This window comes from Squalius cephalus, assembly GCF_949319135.1.
Source record: "Squalius cephalus genome assembly, chromosome: 4".
Classification (NCBI taxonomy): Eukaryota; Metazoa; Chordata; class Actinopteri; order Cypriniformes; family Leuciscidae; genus Squalius; species Squalius cephalus.
The window spans coordinates 20,925,277-20,946,750 of record NC_137125.1 but is presented as its reverse complement, the minus strand read 5'-3'; the positions used below and the strand labels follow the sequence as shown (position 1 = coordinate 20,946,750).

At 39.1% G+C, this 21,474-nt stretch overlaps 1 protein-coding gene across 1 annotated transcript in view; it reads left to right on the top strand.

Moving 5' to 3' along the window:
• Positions 1-21,474, top strand: part of LOC307157360 (uncharacterized protein) — a 160,246-nt gene that overhangs the window by 126,173 nt on the left and 12,599 nt on the right. Inside the window, exon 2 of the mRNA XM_079869254.1 lies at positions 18,981-19,214. Within this exon, the coding sequence (XP_079725380.1) occupies positions 19,043-19,214 (172 nt within the window). The 5' untranslated portion in view covers positions 18,981-19,042. The remainder of the gene's footprint in view (positions 1-18,980; positions 19,215-21,474) is intronic.

The window sequence follows — 21,474 nt, the reverse complement described above, 5'->3', positions numbered from 1 at the left end:
TCGCCTTGCACCAGACAGTGTTGATAGATTCATCTTTTTGCACAAGAATCTCTCAATAGTGGATGAGTAAATAACATTGCACTTTGTATCCTGAATGCAGTATTTTTTTATTATATTATTTTGCTCTGCTTTTTTTTATTCAAAGCACAAGCTAATTTATGTTTGTTAAAGGTAAAAGTGCACTTTTTCTTTCACATTGATCACTTCATATACCAGTTATCAAGGTTTGGAATTGGGATCCACTTGAATATTTTGAAGTGTGTTTGTTTACATTTTGTATTTCATATAAGTGATAGTTGAAGAGGTTGTATTACTTAGTGTTGTTCAGTACAGACTAGAGTGTTAATTTATTCCATACATTGATGTTCTTCCTACTGTGGCATTCTGTTTATGCTCATAAGAAAAATAAAACATATTTTTGGGATGAAATAGCAGTCTCTTTCTGCACAAAACATGTACCGAAACCGAACCGAGACCGTGGCCCAAAAACCGAGGTACGGACCGTACCGTGGGCTATCTGTACCGTTGCACCCCTAATATATATATATATATATATATATATATATATATATATATATATATATATATTTTTTTTAAATACCGATATACACTCACCTAAAGGATTATTAGGAACACCTGTTCAATTTCTCATTAATGCAATTATCTAATTAACCAATCACATGGCAGTAGCTTCAATGCATTTAGGGGTGTGGTACTGGTCAAGACAATCTCCTGAACTCCAAACTGAATGTCAGAATGGGAAAGAAAGGTGATTTAAGCAATTTTGAGCGTGGCATGGTTGTTGGTGCCAGACGGGCCGGTCTAAGTATTTCACAATCTGCTCAGTTACTGGGATTTTCACGCACAACCATTTCTAGGGTTTACAAAGAATGGTGTGAAAAGGGAAAAACCTCCAGTATGCGGCAGTCCTGTGGGCGAAAATGCCTTGTTGATGCTAGAGGTCAGAGGAGAATGGGCCGACTGATTCAAGCTGATAGAAGAGCAACTTTGACTGAAATAACCACTCGTTACAACTGAGGTATGCAGCAAAGCATTTGTGAAGCCACAACACGCACAACCTTGAGGCGGATGGGCTACAACAGCAGAAGACCCCACCGGGTACCACTCATCTCCACTATAAATAGGAAAAAGAGGCTACAATTTGCATGAGCTCACCAAAATTGGACAATTGAAGACTGGAAAAATGTTGCCTGGTCTGATGAGTCTCGATTTCTGTTGAGGCATTCAGATGGTAGAGTCAGAATTTGGCATAAACAGAATGAGAACATGGATCCATCATGCCTTGTTACCACTGTGCAGGCTGGTGGTGGTGGTGTAATGGTGTGGGGATGTTTTCTTGGCACACTTTAGGCCCCTTAGTGCCAATTGGGCATCGTTTAAATGCCACGGCCTACCTGAGCATTGTTTCTGACCATGTCCATCCCTTTATGACCACCATGTACCCATCCTCTGATGGCTACTTCCAGCAGGATAATGCACCATGTCACAAAGCTCGAATCATTTCAAATTGGTTTCTTGAACATGACAATGAGTTCACTGTACTAAAATGGCCCCCACAGTCACCAGATCTCAACCCAATAGAGCAGCTTTGGGATATGGTGGAACGGGAGCTTCGTGCCCTGGATGTGCATCCCACAAATCTCCATCAACTGCAAGATGCTATCCTATCAATATGGGCCAACATTTCTAAAGAATGCTTTCAGCACCTTGTTGAATCAATGCCACGTAGAATTAAGGCAGTTCTGAAGGCGAAAGGGGGTCAAACACAGTATTAGTATGGTGTTCCTAATAATCCTTTAGGTGAGTGTATGTACCATATATCGCCATTCAGCCCAAAAATTCCAAGATATGATTTTTTTGGTCATATCGCCCAGCCCTACTCACAACCTGATGAAACTGCAGATTTGCAGTTTGCAGTGTGTATTAATATTATCAAAGATGGGATGGCTAGTTATTTTATAGTTTCTTCTATTAAATTCTGACAACTAAGAAGTATTCATTATTTGATCAAACACTTCCATCCATCGAGATCAAGCATCTTGTTTTAAGCCGGGTGCACACAGTGAGATTTTGGCCACGATTTGGCCGTCTGAGACAAATTTAGAAAATCCTAAAAGATTACACTGATCCTAGGCAAAAATTTTAAGTCTTTGATCGTTAGTTTGACATGTTCCCTGACATGTTCACCAGTGTTGTTTTTGGCAGCCCTTTTAGTTTTAGTCTTAGTCTTTTGGACGAAAATGCTTTTTAGTTTTAGTCACATTTTAGTCATTTATAAACTTGATAGTTTTAGTCAAGTTTTAGTCGACGAAAACACAAAAAGTTTTTAGTCAAGTTTTAGTCGACGAAAACGCAAAAAGGTTTTGGTCAAGTTTTAGTCAATTTTAGTTGTCACATCTTTTGTATTTTAATCCTCGTTTCATCGCTGTTTTGACGCTTTGTTCAAGAAGCTTTTCGATTTGGGAAACTGGAGAACATGTGCGCGGTTCAGATGGGGGTTAAACACATGGGGAACAGCAACCGGTCTGAAATGCTAATTTTCCCTCCACATTTCAGACTGTCACTGAAAATCAAATATGGTTTAACATAATGACGATCTACACTTCCTACCCGGCCCAAATCCCTGCATGTTCAACAAATAAAAGTGACACAAACATACGCTTTTGACGTTAGCGCAACCAAGCTAATATTAGCCTGAAGTTAGCAGCAAATTTGCGCCAGTAAATATATGTAAAAACTTAATCTTTCCATGAAATGTGTCACAAGCCGATTGTCGAGTAAAATTGAATGTATATGATATGTTAACAGCATGACTTGTTAGTTACCTTCAAAAAAATATCAGCGTGATGAGCCTTCAGGTGCCGCTTGAGGTTGGTGGTATTCTTCCCACCTAGTTTGTGGCCACATTTACCGTCGTCTTCCAATACTATGCATTCTGTCAACCGTAACAGATTTTTTTATTCGGTGTATACCGCGACATGTAAATAAGTGGCCGTGGTTAACTCACATGCAGCGTGCGAGAGACTGAGACACTCACATTGTCCCACAGCAACATTAAAATAGTGTAGATTACAATAATCTAGCCTTGAGGTCATGAACGCATGAACTAACCAATCTACTGTCAAACAATTAATTAAATTAGCTCGAGTTCTTACCAGAACCAGGAAGTATGACCATATTAGCCAAGTTCTGTCAACACTGCATTGACTCCCTATTAAACATTGTATAAATAAAATAAATAAAAATATTGCTGATCACTTACAAACCACTAAATGGTTTAGCTTCGCAGTACTTGAGGAAGCTCTCAACGCATTATAGTCCTTCAAGTCTATTGCGATCTCAAAATTCTGGTCAGTTGATAATACCTAGAATATAAAAATCGCCTGCTGGCGGTAGATCCTTTTCCTATTTAGCACTAAAACTCTGGAACAGTCTTCCTAACATTGTCCGAGAAGCAGACACACTCTGTCAGTTCAAAGCTAGACTATGGCGGCGCGTCCACACGCAGCGGCTTCTCTCGCTCCCGATAGAATGGTGTTTTCGTGTCTTTTGTCTTGTGAGTCGCAGTGTTTTTGTACGTCTTCATCGCGTCAATTTGTATCTAAGCGCGTATACAGCCGTGAGTTTCTGTTAGAAGTCGGCAGAACCACATTTTTAGAGTTTAACTCCGCGTACGCAGAAAAGCTGCGAGAACTCGGTCTGCTCCGGAGGCCTACACCATCACCGACCCCCACTACTGCATCTCGCCCACAGTGGAGGCGACACAAGCGGCGTCAGAGGAAGCAGAAAAGGGGCAAACGCGGAGGTATCTGGGCTAGGCTAATGGCCAATCCACACAAGCCAGCCATACCTACCATCTTACTGGCTAACGTACGCTCTTTGGACAATAAACTGGACAATATCCGACTATTACGTTCAACCCAGAGGACTGTAAGAGATTGCTGTGTTTTTGTGTTTACGGAAACATGGCTTATCAACAGCGTTCCAGACGGCGCTATTCAGCTCGATCAGCTGATATGCTATCGAGCAGACAGAGTTCTCGTCCCGGGAGGAAAAACCCGCGGCGGTGGTCTATGTGTTTACATCAATGATGCATGGTGCCGCGATGCTGTTGTGATCTGTAAACATTGTTCACCTCTGGTGGAGTTCATGATTATTAAGTGCCGGCCGTTCTACCTGCTGAGGGAATATACTGCTATACTGCTCGTTTCTGTTTACATTCCACCGAACAACAACAACAGCAACAGGAACGATGCACTATATGAACTGTACCAGCACATCAGTGAGCAGCAGACAGCCCACCCTGATGCTTTTCTCATCATAGCTGGGGATTTTAACCATGCAGACTTAAAGAGTGTGTTTCCAAAAATACACCAACACATTAACTTTCCAACACGAGGTAATAACATTTTAGACTTTGTTTACACCACTCAGAGAGGAGCCTACAGAGCCCTCCCCCTCCCCCACCTTGGTGCCTCAGACCACATCACCGTTATGCTAATGCCTGCATATAGACCGCTCATTAGAGTCACTTAACCAGTTCAGAAACAGATACAAGTGTGGCCGGAAGGGTCGTCAGAGGCTCTTCAGGACTATTTTGACACCACTGACTGGAATATGTTTAAGCAGGCTGCCACATACAATAACACCATAGACCTCCAAGAGTACTCAAAGACTGTCACTGCCTACATCAACAAGTGTATTGACGATGTAACAGTCACAAAGACCATCACTGTCCGGGCCAACCAGAAGCCGTGGATGACAGGGGAGGTCTACAGACTCCTGAAGATACGGAATGCTGCCTTCAGAGCTGGAGATGAGGTGGGTCTGAGAACAGCCAGGGCCAACCTGTCCCGTGGAATCAGAGAGGCTAAGAGACAGTACTCCAGGAGAATAGCACATCAATTCAGTGACAGCAGAGACACTCAGAGTCTATGGCAGGGGATACATAACATTACGGATTACAAGCCCCCACCGTGGACCTGTGACAGTAACATCTCTCTGCTGAACGAGGTGAACGCCTTCTTCGCTCGCTTTGAGATACAAAACAACTCCACTGCACAGAAGATTCCACCTCCTCCCAGCGACCAGATGATGACGCTGACCCCAGACAGCGTGAGGAGATCCTTTAGAAAGATCAATGCACGCAAAGCTTCGGGTCCTGATAACATTCCTGGGCGTGTATTGAGAGACTGTGCAGCAGAACTTACTGATGTCTTCACGGACATCTTTAACATCTCATTAAGTCAGGCTGTTGTCCCTACATGCTTCAAAGCTACCACCATCATTCCAGTTCCCAAGAAGCCGTTTCCATCTTGCTTTAATGACTACCGTCCAGTTGCACTTACTCCTATTATTATGAAGTGCTTCGAACGGCTAGTCATGCACCATATCAAGTCTGCCCTTCCCCCCTCCCTGGACCCTTTTCAGTTTGCATATCGGTCAAATCGCTCGACCGATGATGCCATCACAACTGTCGTCCACTCAGCACTCACACAAATAGACAAAAAGGACTCATACGTCAGAATGCTGTTTGTAGACTTCAGTTCCGCATTTAACACTATCATCCCTTAACAGCTCATTCACAAACTGGTTCAGCTGGGGCTCAGCACTTCACTGTGTAACTGGCTGCTGGACTTTCTAACTGGAAGACCTCAGGCAGTACGGGTCGGCAGTAGCACTTCCAGTACCATCATTCTGAACACTGGGGCCCCCCAAGGATGTGTGTTAAGTCCCCTCCTCTTCACTCTGCTGACCCACGACTGCACACCGTCACATAATTCCAACCTCCTTATTAAGTTTGCGGATGACACGACTGTGGTGGGTCTCATTAGTAACAAAGATGAGACAAACTACAGGAGCGAGGTGAGCCGCCTGGCCAGGTGGTGCAGTGACAACAATCTCTCTCTGAACGTGGACAAGACGAAGGAGATTGTTGTTGACTTCAGTAGAGCGCACACTCAGCATGCTACTCTAACCATCAACGGTGCCACTGTGGAGAGAGTGAGCAGCACAAAGTTCTTGGGTGTGCACATTTCTGAGGACCTCTCCTGGACTGTAAACACAGCAGCACTGGCCAAGAAATCACAGCAGCGTCTCTACTTCCTCCGTAAACTGAGAAGAGCCAGAGCCCCGCCCTCCATCATGTACTCCTTTTACAGAGGCACCATTGAGAGTATTTTATCGAGCTGCATCACTGTGTGGTATGGGGCCTGTAACGCATCTGGCCGGAAGACTCTACAGCGCATAGTGAGAGCAGCTGAGAAGATCATTGGTGTCTCTCTTCCTTCCCTTCAGGACATTTATGGAACCCGTCTCACCCGCAAATCCCTTTGCATTGTAGGTGATCCCACTCACCCGTCATACAGCTTCTTCAGTCTGCTGCCATCAGGGAGGAGACTGCGGAGTCTACAGGCCAGGACCAGCAGACTAAAGGACAGCTTCATTCATCAGGCTGTCAGGAAGCTGAACTCGCTCCTGAAATTACCCCCTCTTCTTTCTTCTGCCCTAGGCTCCATGGTACCAGGACTACCCCCCCGTCCAGACCCATATTCTTAGGTCCTTTCACTCTCCCCTCCCACTAACGTATAATGATGAAGTCATGAACTAGTCACTTGTGACGCATGGGTCTGCCCATTAGTCGCTCTACTACCTCATTAGTCAGTTTAAATAAAAGGACTGCTCTTTGAGCCCTTTGGCACTTTAATTAGACAGGAATAAGCTTTTTTTTGCACTAAAATCTTTGTTCACTACACTGGTTTGCACTATATTTGCCATGTGTCTTGCGCTGCTTTTTTAAAAATTATTTATTAGATAGTTGTATTTTATATTTTATATTTGATCTAGATTTTTAGGTTTTATTGTTAATGTTATCTGTATGCACCATGGGACTGAGAGTAATGTAATTTCAATTCTCTGTATGTATGTACTGTACATGTGGAAGAACTGACAATAAAGCATACTTGACTTGACTTGACTTGACTTGAAAAACGCATCTCTTTAACCCTCTGGAGTCTGAGCGGTTTTCTGGGCCCTGGAGGTGTTCTGACATGCTCTGACATTTGTGCTTTTTTCAGTTATTTATAAACATGTTAATGGCAAAGGTGTAAATTCACTCTATATAGCACAAACAGGGCTACCAAAATATGTGATCACCATGCATGTATGTTTTTTAATTTTTAAGAGAATAATGCTTATGCGTGGTTATTGAAAAAAATAAAAATGAAAGTTGCTGAAATAAGACCACAAAACTCATAATAAATATGTGTCAATAAGACTTTTGACTAATGGATGTTCTTCCTTCGAGTTCTGGCTTCAAAATTATGTGAAAATAGTCTTGCTTTATCGTTCACATAAAACAATACATTGATTTAAATTGATGTAAAACAGGTTTTGCTTGGAAAGCCAATATGCGAGGGGGCGTGAACGAGGAGTGGTTTACACCTTAGAATACAATGTCCCACCCACTCTGCATAATGAGCCATGCATTCAGGTGTGACACTGACTGAGCCACAATGCAAGGAGGACAAAAGATATATTTAGAAGAAGACTTATATTGACCATTTAAGATTTTGCTTACATCTATCTTGTAAATATGTTTTGCTATTTTATTAAAAAGGTTACAATTACAACAATAATTACAATTTCAACAATATTTCAAGTGTACTCTTTCTTTGTAAAAAAAAAAAAAAAGATTATAGGCCTAGATTTTATCTATGTATTCATTAGTTTGAATATAGCCAACATTGGAACAGCTAACATCTTAGTTGATGACTTTATTTTTGACAAAAATAGTATTTTATATATATAGAAATTGCTAAACAAAAGCTTATTTGATGTGGCAGTATATTCTACAGTAAAAACTGTACTCAAATCTAGTCAACAAAATGTTGTCTTTCATATTTCGCCTGACTGTAATGTTGTTTTTATGAAATATTAGGGCATATAAATGTTAATTTGCAGTTTAATACGTATTGCTTATACAAATAGCCTACATTTTATTTCAACATATTTCAGTCGATTTTTACTCATCTCAGTATAGCAATACAGTTTGCTAAAACATCATCATTCATTCACACACGCGATTTAAATTGAAACTGTCTTTTTGCGAGCTGTGGTAAACAGCGCGCATCTCTGCCGTTCATTCATTCATAAACAGAAACCCGATTCACGTGAGAAGGAAAAAAACTTACAGTATTCCTCAGCTCGCTCCTCGATATACCCGCACTTCTGAGGTACATTTTCCATTATTATTATTCCTCACAGCGCTGCGAGACGGTGTAAACAAGTAATGATCTGAATAAACTTGTGTTTCTCGAGCTGATATGGGGGCGTTCACAGGATTGCGCGGATTGCCTCAGCCATTTGCGTTTGAATAGCGTGCGCTCTCCGTGGGCGGAGTCACATTACATCTGAATCAGCTGTAATGAGCTCGACTGGAATCGCTCTCTTTTAATACAGATTTCACAAGATGAGAATATTTGTTTTTTATATAAATTACTTCATTTAAAAGAAGAGAATTCAAGCTTCATGCCTGTGTGTCTGTATGCCTGTTTGACTGAGTATTCGCTGAGTTATTGTTCATTTTCGGACGCGTTTCAGAATGGACTACACTTACAGAGAGAAGGCAGAACTCGCATCACATTTATTTTTCTTTATTTGGTAAAAAGCACAACACTTTGTTTTTATTGTGAGTATACACAAAAATAATACACATTTAACAGAATCGATTGATGTATGAAACTCCTATGGAAAATCAAAGTCAACAGAGTATTTATGAGTTTCTTTTACACTGATAAAAAAAAAGCGACCTCAGGGGGACCTCAGACGGTTAACCTGGCATACACATAGAAAATTATACATTCCTATTATTCAAATCAAATCGCGCCGAGACACGACCACAGTGTGTGATGTAGTCAGCCGGATCCGGGCCGTATTCAGACCAGATGGTGGACAAGCGCCTAGATACGACTACAACGCATCCCTGAAGTGTCAGCAGAGATTGTGTAAACTAGACTCTCCCCTGTGAAGGCATCATCGACACGACAGACATCAGCACTGATCCTCAACAAACCCATCTCCATACCGGCATGATGACTCCGATCTTAAACCAGATGGAACTGGATAAAATTCTGATTGTTCCAATCCGATCTGACGTCTGACCTATAATGCTGCCTGAATCATAATCATACACTGTTCGTTCATTGGCCAGAGGAGAACTGGCTGAGTGTAACGTCACCAGCTGCCCTTAAGAGCCACCGGAGGGCACTCCACATCAGACTATTGTCATTCCCTCACAAAGTACATTTCCCATAACTCACTGCCCGGACTTCCATGACTTACATCAGAGCCCGTCTACGGAGAGCCTGCCCACTCCCTATTAAGTCCTATTGTCCCGAATTTTGGTTGTAATACCACCAGAGTTCCACTGGGGGCGATCGCCATGAGTGCAAAATGAATGGGAGTCAATGGGGCTAGACGGCTAAATTTGTCTCTTTCACCCGATTGCCGTTGAGAAATCTCAGATCTGATTGTAGATTTTGCAAGTTCAACATGGGTTTTAGGTCGAAAGTTGAATGAACGAGTACTTATGTCCTTTTGATTTCTTACAGGTTGAGTTGTTGTTGCCCATAACACGCTAGCATTCTGCTAATGGACGCTGATTGGTCAGTGAAGGACTGATTACGACCAGAGATCCCGCTTGATGGCATCGTGGCATCCAAAGCGGGACCACAAACAAACAAAACAAAAACAAGTCTAGCACGTGCATTTACCTGTGTCAGCTGTGTTGTCGATGCCTCGAGAGAAAAGAAAGTGCAGAGCGCGAAAGCACCAGAGTGACTGAAGGATTGCTGTAAAGCAGTATCTCTGGTCGTACATGTGTATGACATCATTGACACTTTAAAATACTTTTTAAAGCAAATAAGTGACTCAAAAAAATCTAACACCCAGCAATGTGTAATTTATTTGCATCTCCTTTCGAATACAACATTCAAATTACTAGACAAAACATTATATCCTGAGAAAAGTGGATTTTTATTGGTATAGCGCCATAGACCTCCATTCATTCTGCACTCGTCCTGTGAGCGCCCTCATATGGAATCAGAGAGGAACTGCAACCAGTTCAGAAGCCGGAAGTGTACTGAGAGTGAAACTTCTCGCCATATTAGACATTCTCTGCTTACATCCATTATCACATTCACCTGTGTCTACGATGGTGTCTTCAGACAAGATGGCCGCCTCTGCCCCTGAACTGTCGGATCCGCTGAACGCTGAACTGAAGCGTCTGCGCCTGCTTCGCCCTGGACGCCTGCTCATTCTGCTCCGCCCTGGACTCATGCTCCGTTGCTTTAGCTCACCCCATATAAGCCTGGTTTTCTCATTCACTATCTGCCAAGTCTTGTATGTTGTTACACTGCATCTCTGAGTAGGGCTGGGCGGTATGACGGTATATATCGTTACCGCGGTAGAAAAAGTCAACCGTAACAGATTTTTTTATTCCGTGATACCGCGACATGTAAATAAGTGGGCGTGGTTAACTCACGTGCAGCGTGCGTGAGACTGAGACATTGAGATTTGTCAAAGAAACATGGAGAAAGCAGATCAAGAGGATCCACAAAGGAATTACGTTTTCTAAAGGGTTGTTGTTAACGTGATATTTTCGGGGGAAAGTCAACTAGAGCAGTGCAGCACCGTAGGCTACAGTTTAGAGGAGTGCACGATCGCAACGGGTAAAGCATGAAGCTTACTTGACAACAACAGTTAATATAAAAAATATCATAATGAATAGAAATAACCTTAAATAATGCCTCTTTCCATCTCTTAGTCTTATGTATAGTTACTCTTTAAACTGAGTCCCAATTCGCATACTATCCGTCCTAAATAGTATGCGAAACTAGAATTAGTACGTCCCAAATCGTAGCATGTTGAAATGAGTATTCCAAAGATACCCGGATGGTCTACTATTTCCGGTTAGAATTCGAAGTGCAGATCAATGCACACTCTAACGGCTAATATTGCCCACAACCCATTGCGTGCGGGAGGGAGGAGCTTTGCGGTGATGGTGGTGGACGAACCTGGCAGTCGGATGCAGCAACGGAGATGCGCCCTCAGTTTTTAAGTGTAAGAATTCAAATGTTTAACCCTAATTAAAGTTATATTTTATTGTCTCGTAATATTAATGGGTTTATGTTGTGCCAAAAAAAGTACCGTGTTTATCTTGTAGGGTCCGATGAAGATACCGAGCGCCTCATTGCAGGCTACAAAACAATAAATAAAAAGGCTCTAGTACAGTGTCATGCAAGTGTCTTTTTTTATGTATTGCTTTTGATGTTTCTGTCTGACTTATTTGTAGTAATACTGTGGCTGTACATATGTTAACTTTATCATTCCAACCAAAGAAACATGGTTACTACACTTTTACTATAGTAAAAGCATGGTTCATTTTCATCGGGGTATTTTTAAGTATTATACATAAGTATAAGATTAAGTATAAAATACGTTAAACAATAGTTACACTATAAACTTTAAATATTTTAACTCAGAAAATAAGTAGCGCTAGCTTTCGTTACACACATTTTGCACATGAACGTCAGAGCCGCCTCACAAACGACCTGCGTTTGGTTGATCTACGACGACGCCCTGCTTCACTCCTCAATTTGGTAAACACATTGTAAATGTATTGTGGAAAAAAAGATGGGAATAGTAAATAAAATTATATTGGATATATAAAAATAAATGAAATGTTAAATGTTTTGTTAACAGTCGCGGTGTGCGTAACTAGGCAACCACGTTCAAGTTCACGTTGCATGACGTCATCGAAGTATGTCCCAGAACGTGCATACTTTTTGCTACATACTCAAAAGTATGTACTTTTTCATCACAAAAAAAGTACATAATTTTAGGTCGTAGTATAAGTAGGCGAATTGGGACTCAGCCTCGCATTCAGTATGATATGCGAGCAGTTGCCGTGGTAATGAACAACCTGCTTGTTGAAGCGAATGTATATATATATGTGTATCTGAGGCACAATTACTAAATATGCAGCGCGAGTTATATATTTCTAACTCCAAACAATTGGCCGCTGAACCAGCTGATAAAATCTTCCTTTGATTCGATACACAACTTGACACTCAAATTAACCGATCGCATTTTACTGATGCAAAAGACGCGCGCGTGCACACGCACTGAAGAGGGAGCGCGGTGTGTCAGTGTTCACCGAGCTATGTCAAATAATGACGCAGTTAATTTACACTACTTAGTCAACACTAGCTGCTGTTCGGTTTTCATACTGCTGTTCTCCTAGTCACTTATGAACTTGATGAACTTGACACTTCTGAACTTCTCTTGATTAAAGCTCCAGGGTTGCCAGATATCACAAAAAGAGCAAAACAAGCCCATTTAAAACGCAGTATAATAAGCAGCAGACATGGCAAAAATGTACCGGGAAAACATTTAAACATAACTAGTATTACTAATATCCTACAAAATTAAAAGGAAGTAACTAATTTATTATGAATAGAATAGTTCAATATAAAATATTCAGATATTATAAGCTGATGGATGAAGTAAAGCAATAGCATGAGATTAAAAAATTATTCAGCAACACTTTATTTAAAGTTGAATTGCACCTATGAGATGTATTTAATATCAATCAGTTGGGGGAAATTCATCTAAAAGTTGATGAGAGTGTTTTGTTTGCTATATTTAGCTATCAAAATAATTTACCAAAGAAATAAGTTACCAAATAAAAGAAAAAGAAAAATCAAACAAGGTGAAGTACTTTTCATTTCTAAAGTATTTGGGTTTATTTATTATACAAAGCCCTTTTTGTCGCTTTTTCGAGAATAACTACATATAGGCCTATAAATAACTATATCGTGAAATATATCATTACCGTGAAATAAAATTAGTCATACCGTGAAACAGAATTTTGGTCATACCGCCCACCCCTATCTCTGAGCATTCTCCCTGGTTTCATTGTCTCTTGGTTCTTGAATTTTTTGCCTGTTTCTTAGATTCCCTTTTTGCCTCTGACCCCTGCCTGTTTGTTTGTTTGTTTGTTTGTTTGTTTGTTTGTTTGTTTGGACTGCCTTCCTGTGTTTGACCCCTTGCCTGTGTTTGATTACAATTCTGGATTACTCAAATAAATGCATTTGGATCCTTAACCTTCTTGTCTCAGAGCAGTTTGTGACACTAGCCGCGTTTCCATTACAGATTTGCGCAAATGTTTTGCGCTATTATCTAAATATCGATAAAAAACTATTGCGAAATGACGGCGTTTCCATTAACCGATGTTATGCGACTTAAACGTCCTTTTTTCTCTCGCGAAGTCATTCCAAAAATCACGGCAACTGACGTTGGTTTATATAATATCACAGCCACCGCATTAGACATTATTATTATTAATGGAACATTATTATTAACACGTGGCGTGTTATCCAAGCATTAATGGCAGGGAAAGACCCTTATAATGCGAACGACACATGGAGTTTCTGGGTGTTTCGCCCTCATTTCTGCTCCGAGGTTTTGATTGTGGCATTTCTTTGAGATTTAGAATCCAGAATTCCTATAGTCTAATTTTTTTTTTTTTAATGAATTTAATAAAGAACTCTGTCTCGTATTCTGTCCAAACGATCCATGTAGGCTATTTTGTGTCCATTCGTTTTTCCTTTTTTAACCCGTAATTGAAAAACGAAAATGAACGGTTGTTGTCTTTTTAAAACGCAAAGTTGAACACCAAAATTTTAATTTGAACTGGCTACACCAGCTGCTGCGCAAAAAAGTAAATATCGACGAATTTTCAGATTTTTGTTTATGACTTTTTTGCCCCTTAACATTTAAAATAGTCACAAATTAATATGGAAAACATGTCGATTTTACTGCATGGTTTCTAAGACCAAATTAGAACCTGGAATTGATGTTTTCCCGCAGTGCTGAATGAGAAGAGCCATTAATATTAGGCTATTAATAAACTATTGTTTTGGGTAAAATCACATCTCCATCTCCGCTCCGCTGTTAAGCAGATGCGCTTTTAGAGAGAAATGCACCTTTCATACGAATTACAAAATCAGAAGGTATTAGCTTTCGATTCGAATTTGTTCGTTTTAAAGTGGACATTTCAAGCTTTAGCCTATATTTTGTTTCAGTTCTCGCGCTCCAGTTTACGGAGATCATGAAAGTGCGTCTGATTGTTTTCTTTTACTTTACAAAAGCACAACGTTTTATTTTGTTATTGTGAGTTTACACAAATAAAAGTAGTTGAGAATAATGTATTATTATTTTCTGTATGACCAGAAATGATAGAGTATTTTTAAGTTGTTTCCACTGTTGATAGGAAAATGCAAGTGTTCGTGGCCGCGCCTCCGTGCCATGCAGTGCGCGCTCCACACTCAGCTTTGTTCTTTTTTTGCATAAAAGCGTCTTCTAAATATAGCCTATTAAATGTTAAAATAAAATAATATAAAATAATTATTAGGCCTATTTGCGTAGCTATACATAGACCTCAAACACACCGCGTCTTCTAAGTCAGGTGACTGTAAATGCGCAAAAACTGTTTCCATTGCAGTTTTGCGAAATATTCCTTTTTCGAATTGCCTGAAAAACGACCTCATGAGAGCGTAAAAACTTTTTTGCGATAAACGGGAGTTTTTGCGAAATTGACGTGTTTCCATTGAGCGTATTTTTAATTCGCAATTTCAATTTGCGCAATTTGAAGGGTAATGGAAACGCGGCTACTGAGCCTGGTTTCTCCCAAGTTTTTTTTCTCCATCCTGCCACCCGAGGGAGTTTTGGATCCTTGCCACTGTCGCCTTTTTTCACCTTGTTTGCCATTGGCTTTTGGCTTGCTTAGTTGGGGACATTCAATCTAATATTTAATTTAATATTCAACATTAATATTGATCTGCCGGCACCATAATATGAGAACTGAACTGAGCTGGACGATGACGTCACGGTTTTCTCCAGAGCGGCTATATATATATATAAATTAACTAAATTAATAACTTTTTTACAACAAAATGAAACATCACTGAACTTACTTAAGCTGGACTGTGATGTTAGTTTCTTCTGGAAACAAACTTGTTGCATTTTCCTGTCATCTCTGTAAAGCTGCTTTGAAACAAAAGCGCTTTATAAATAAATGTGACTTGACTTGACTAGTGTACAATGTTTTATAATAATAATTTATTGTATTTAGTGTCCATTTCATTCATTTAACATATTTAATATTGGGGATATCCAAGTTATGACAATGACAATGACAATTTATTTGTATAGCACAATTAAAAACAACAGCTGTTGACCAATGTGCTTTCCACATAGACTCACAAATAACAACACATACTGTACACATACACATGTATGCACATACAAAAAGACAGTGTTTAGTCAAAAGCTTTTGAAAATAAAAATGTTTTTAGATTGGATTTAAAAATAATAAGAGATGGAGCCTGTCTTAAGCTAATTGGGAGAGCATTCCAAAGTCTGGGTGCAGCGATGCAAAACGCTCGATCTCCTCTGCGCTTTAGCCGCGATTTTGGGGTAGACAGTAAGGCCTGATTTGAAGAGCGTAGAGACCTTGCAGACTTTTGTTTCGTTAGTAATTCTGATAGATACATTGGTGCTAATCCATTTAAAGATTTATAAACTAAACTTATTTCACATATTTAAACTTTTTTTTTTTTTAAGGCAATAGTTACTTTCCCTGGTAATTAGTTACTGTTGTAATGATGTTACTCAATTACTATCTCAGTTACTTTTTGTGAGAAGTAACAAGTAACTATAACTAATTACTTTTTAAAGTTACTTACCAAACACTGCAAATGAGTTGCCAGAACAAAAAACACAAGACAATGTCATTTAACAATGCCAACTATTTAAATTGTATAACAACCATGTATGTTTAGCTGCATGTATATAGAACCTTAATTGTGGTTATCTCTATCAAAAGGATGTGGGGCTGGAAAGGATTTTTTTTGGATTTTTGAATGAATGCATGAATGACTTGGATTTTTTGAAGGGGCAAGTGAAAGTGAATTTTACTTGCCTGACCGGACAATTAGACTGATTAAAACGTCAATAACAAAAAATAACTAGGGAATCACCAAAAAAAAAAAAAAAAAAAAAAAAAAAATATATATGTAATGTACTAATGGTAACGTTGTGCTGCGGGAGCCTCAACAGCACAACGTTACCGTTAGTACATTATATATATGAAAATGTGACACTGATTTCAGTTAATATTAAGTCACTTACATTTTAGACAATATTGACTGTCTTTGTTTCATTTCAACAGCGAAAATAGTTCCAAACAAAGATCACAGCAGAATGCATCTCACAGGAACACGCAACCATGTTTTCATTACTGAATTTAGCGCTTTGAACGAATGGTTTGAATAAATGCCTCGCTCATTAAAGGAGAACTCCGGTCAATTTTAACATTGAGCTCATTTTTTTGTACATTTGGAGTGCTGTCAATACAGAGAACAACGACAAAAATCGGTGTTGCCTACACCGAGTTATTCTATTTTTAAAATTTGCACCCTGTTGACTTCAATGGGGCAAGTACTAAACCTGCTTTTAGCCTCTTAACATCCTTGATGTGTCATTACAAGTGCACAGAAAATGTGAGTGATTCCTTCTGAGTGAACACGAGTGAGTCTGACTGCAGTAAATGTGAAAGATATGTATAAAAATGATGTTATTTAAGCCAGCGCAAATACCTTTGTTTACATCCTGTTTTTCGGTTGAAGTCCAAAGTAGTCGATTGCCGAGTTCACGCGCGTGATCATAGGTATTAAACCTATGCGTGTGAACTCTGCAATTGACTACTTTGGACTTCAACCGAAAAACAGGATGTAAACAAAGGTATTTGCGCTGGCTTAAATAACATCATTTTTATACATATCTTTCACATTTACTGCAGTCAGACTCACTCGTGTTCACTCAGAAGGAATCACTCACATTTTCTGTGCACTTGTAATGACACATCAAGGATGTTAAGAGGCTAAAAGCAGGTTTAGTACTTGCCCCATTGAAGTCAACAGGGTGCAAATTTTAAAAATAGAATAACTCGGTGTAGGCAACACCGATTTTTGTCGTTGTTCTCTGTATTGACAGCACTCCAAATGTACAAAAAAATGAGCTCGATGTTAAAATTGACCGGAGTTCTCCTTTAAGACATGCACCTGCTGGTTGTTTAGTTTCGTGTTAGGACCCACACAGACCACAGGGTGAGTGCCCCCTGCTGGCCTCACTAACACCTCTTCCAGCAGCAAACTAGTTTTCACAGGAGTCTCCCATCCAGGTACTAACCAGGCTCAGCCCTGCTTAACTTCAGTGGGCAACCAGTCTTGGGCTACAGGGTGATATGGCTGATGGCTATGTGATAAATATCTATGTCTACATAAACAAGATGTTGCCTATCTTGATCCCATTATTATTTTTGATATTTGTTTTGTTTGCAAGCCATCTCAGTATTTTCTCTGTACTCTTTAAATCATTCATTTTAATTATATTAACTGCCAACTCTTCATAGGAAGATTTTATCCATGGATTTTTATTTTTATTTATTTATTTATTTTTTAAATGATGAATGACTGTCAGCCATGCTTGTAATGGTGATCCACTATTCTCCATTTATTTCCACCTGGCAAATAAATTGTTCTAAGATCTTTTCTTCAAACATCATGAGAACATTTATCAAGTACAAATAACACCACAAAGATGTTCCATGAATGTTGTTCTCAGACTGTGGTCTCACTCTGTATGCAACTGTTACTGTATGTTAGTATGCTTACCTATGTTTATAGGTAGAATGGTGATTAAAAATGACTGAAAATACCTCTGCGTTAAATGGGAAACACGCAGTAACCATTTTAAGTACTCCATTCAGACAGACAAAAGCAATGAAATATCCTATACATGCACTTTAACCAAATAAAGTTGAAATTAGATTTTATTTAATGCCCCAATATTGTGGAGATATTGAGATGGAATAAGATGAATATAGATTAGTTAGATCACTCATTGAAATCACACATTTAATTTTGATCTACAAATCAACTTTTTACAATACTTGTATTGTGAAATATGAAGACAAAGATTCTTGACTTTATCCTTCATATCATTCACGCTGGCTTATATTTTGGTAAGAATCTCTTGAAAAAAAATCGTAGTAGTACTGATAGAATTTGGAATCTCTGAATCTTAAATTAATATTTGAATGTGTTTATGTATATTTCTACGAGTTGTAGCGTGCACACAGGACTTTTATTTTGGTGAGGTGATGTGATGTCATAAAGCTGCGCCCCACTCCTACATCTGATGAGATTCCACTGCAGAAAGGTTTGTGTTTTTGCCCATTTTAAGTGTGTAAATCAAATGAACCCGTTTAAACAGTTTATACAACTGAGAAAGTAAAGAATTACTGGTAAATGTAACATTATGTAATAACAAGGATGAACGTTGTTTTTATGAGTAAATCGCATTCACGCGTAACTAAATGTATCTCATTTTGCTCCCTTTATCGTGAATCCGTTTACAAATTTAGTTTGTATGATTTGTGTTCTTTTATTAATTCATGTTTAGTTTTTGTCTAATCAGGTGATTTGTCACATTTATTTATATAGTGCTTTATACAATGCATATTGTTTCAAAGTTAGTTTCTGCTCTACAGCAGATCTAGAAGAATATAGCGTCGTAGTCCAGCTTAAGTATGTTCAGTGATGGTTCATTTTTGTAAAAAAGTTGTATTTTTATATAGCCGCGCTGGATATTCCCATATAATGGTGTAAATACAGGCAGATTAATAATATTTTTGAGTATTAAGTGTCCCTAACAATATTAATAGTGTCCTCTTACCAGTTCGCTGAACTACTGAACTAGAGCTGATTGAGACGCACACAGACATTTAGTGTGAATTTATATTTCTTTCTGTTAATTATTCTCATTTTAAACAGGACAAACACACAGAAAAACTCCTGGTGAAGCAACTGAGATCCACGTGACGCGTATTATAAAGATGGCGTTTATTAAAGAGGAGAGTGAAGACTTGAAGATTGAAGAAACATTCAGTGTGAAACAAGAAGATATTGAGGAACAAACAAAGATGGCGTTTATTAAAGAGGAGAGTGAAGACTTGAAGATTGAGGAAACATTCAGTCTGAAACATGAAGATACTGAAGAACAAACAGGTTGGTTTCATTCTCAAAGCTGAATTTAGTCATTTGATCCTTATTAAAATGTCCAGCTCTACATAAATGAATGATATTTTTGAAGAATGAGTGTCCTTATTGGTGGTTTTATTTTTTCGGGTCACCTCATGTAGACGGACATGTTGAGATCACGTGATCGGACAAATGCTAATGTTACCTTCCACCTGAGAAGATCAGACTTCCATTTGTTGTTACGACACGCTTTAAACTAGGAAAAATAATACAGAAGAAGCCTTTTACAATTACTTATGACATTAAACCCAAAATCAACTTCTAATTTGAAAACACTGAAAACCATATTACTTAAAGGAGCTGTATGTAAGAAATGTATTTCAATTAATCATAAAATGGCCCTGATACGTCACTAGACATTAAGAAATCATGTTCATTTCAAATACTTATATCACTGACAACAGTAGTACGGCCAGGATATTGTCATTTAAAAAGTGAAGTTGCAGCCCTCAACTGATGTTGATGTTGTCATCTTGTGTTTTGGCCTGAAGTGCCACCCTCCACCTATCTACCAATCACAAAGTCAGTAGTGTTTCGGCATCCGGGTTGCCAGCTCTGCTCTAGTTACCACAGCTGCAGCTCCTTGTAGCAGCCTATGTTCCTGCTGGATCCTGCAGCCTATCTGTCAACCTCGAGTCAGGGGGGGGAGGGGGAGGGGATACACTGCTCTACATTAATTTGAAAGTGATTGCAGTACCAGTTTTGGCCACAATCTTACATACAGCTCCTTTAATTTTACACCAGTATCAAACAAAATTTTATAAATCAAATACAATGGCTGGGGGTTATTTGGCAAAAAAAAGAAGAAAAACTGAATCATTTGAAAATGATTTTCCTTGAAATGAACTAGTAACGTATCTGCCATTGCCACTAGCCCTGGACAGGCTCAGACTACAGATCATGGTGGGCTATTTGAAAAGATTAGTTGCGCAACAGAGGCTAAGCGTCGTATAAATGTTCCATCTTGTGGAATGCACGCTTAGCACCGCTGCTCCCTCTATACCCAGAGTATGTGCGATTTTTGCGAATCTGAAAGTAAAACACAAGCTCCATGATGCGTGCAAATTAGGTTAACATACAAAACCCTATAACTTCCGGTGCAAAAAACCCCCCGCAATTTCACAACAATTATAAAGAGTCTGTGAGCTAACTTTGATTATGGTTGCACTTTCACTTATTGTTTGCACTTAAAAAGACCAAGAGAAAACTGTTTAGGGGTGTTCCCGAATATGGATTTTCATAGTCGAATCAGAATCAGCAAGTCTTGCCTATAGTAGACTAATAGTCGAATCATGTGTATGGGGGTGGGGGCGGGGCTTTAACATTTCAAAGCTGCGATGTACAGAAAATCACACAAAGATATAGAAAAAAATGTATAAAAACATTTTGGATCAATAAATCTAAGAAATAACATAACTCCAGAAAGGCCACACTGTAGACAGGATTTGCATTTCACATGCAAATCAAATTAAATCTGTTAAATTAGGCTACCTGTGCGAGCAGGCTCTAAGTACAGCACAACATCGATGCGCTGAAAAAATAAACAGTTAATTTACTAAATTAAATTAGAACAGAATATACCTTTCTAATAAATAGAAATGCAAAACGAAATAAATCAGAATCAAGTCACAAGATGAGCAAATGTGTGCAAAATGCCTAAAGTGCAGGGGAACATATATTCAAAACACAAGCCACAAATAGTTAGATTAGATAACCCTGACAGATCAATAAATAAAATAAAAATAAAGAAATTATTAAAATAACGATAGTAGCCAGAATTTTGTCTTTTTAACTGCAGAAACAACAATAAATGCTAAACTGGAGTGGCAGTCTTTTTAGCTAAAAATGTTCACAGCATCCAAAAATCAAATTAGAACCGGCTGAAAAGTTTTGAAACAAAATCCAGAATGGATAAATGTATAAAATATAACCTGTATACAGCTGTTCTGTCTGCCCAGCGCTTCCGCCGGCCGTGTGTGTGTGTCCGTGTGTGTGTCCATACTGACATACTGCCAGTCTCTGTTCAGGATCGATTGGTTCACGGAAATTGGTGGTCTTCTTTTTAATATGTGGCTCCAGTATCGCTAGCAAAGCATCAAACTGTTCCACTGACATTCTGATGTAAATTTTGAATCGCTCGGGATAATTTCGCAACTCCTTGATAAGGAGGTGAAACTCTCCTTCCTCTCGGCGCAATCACGAAAAAACGCATACGAAAATTTCGGAC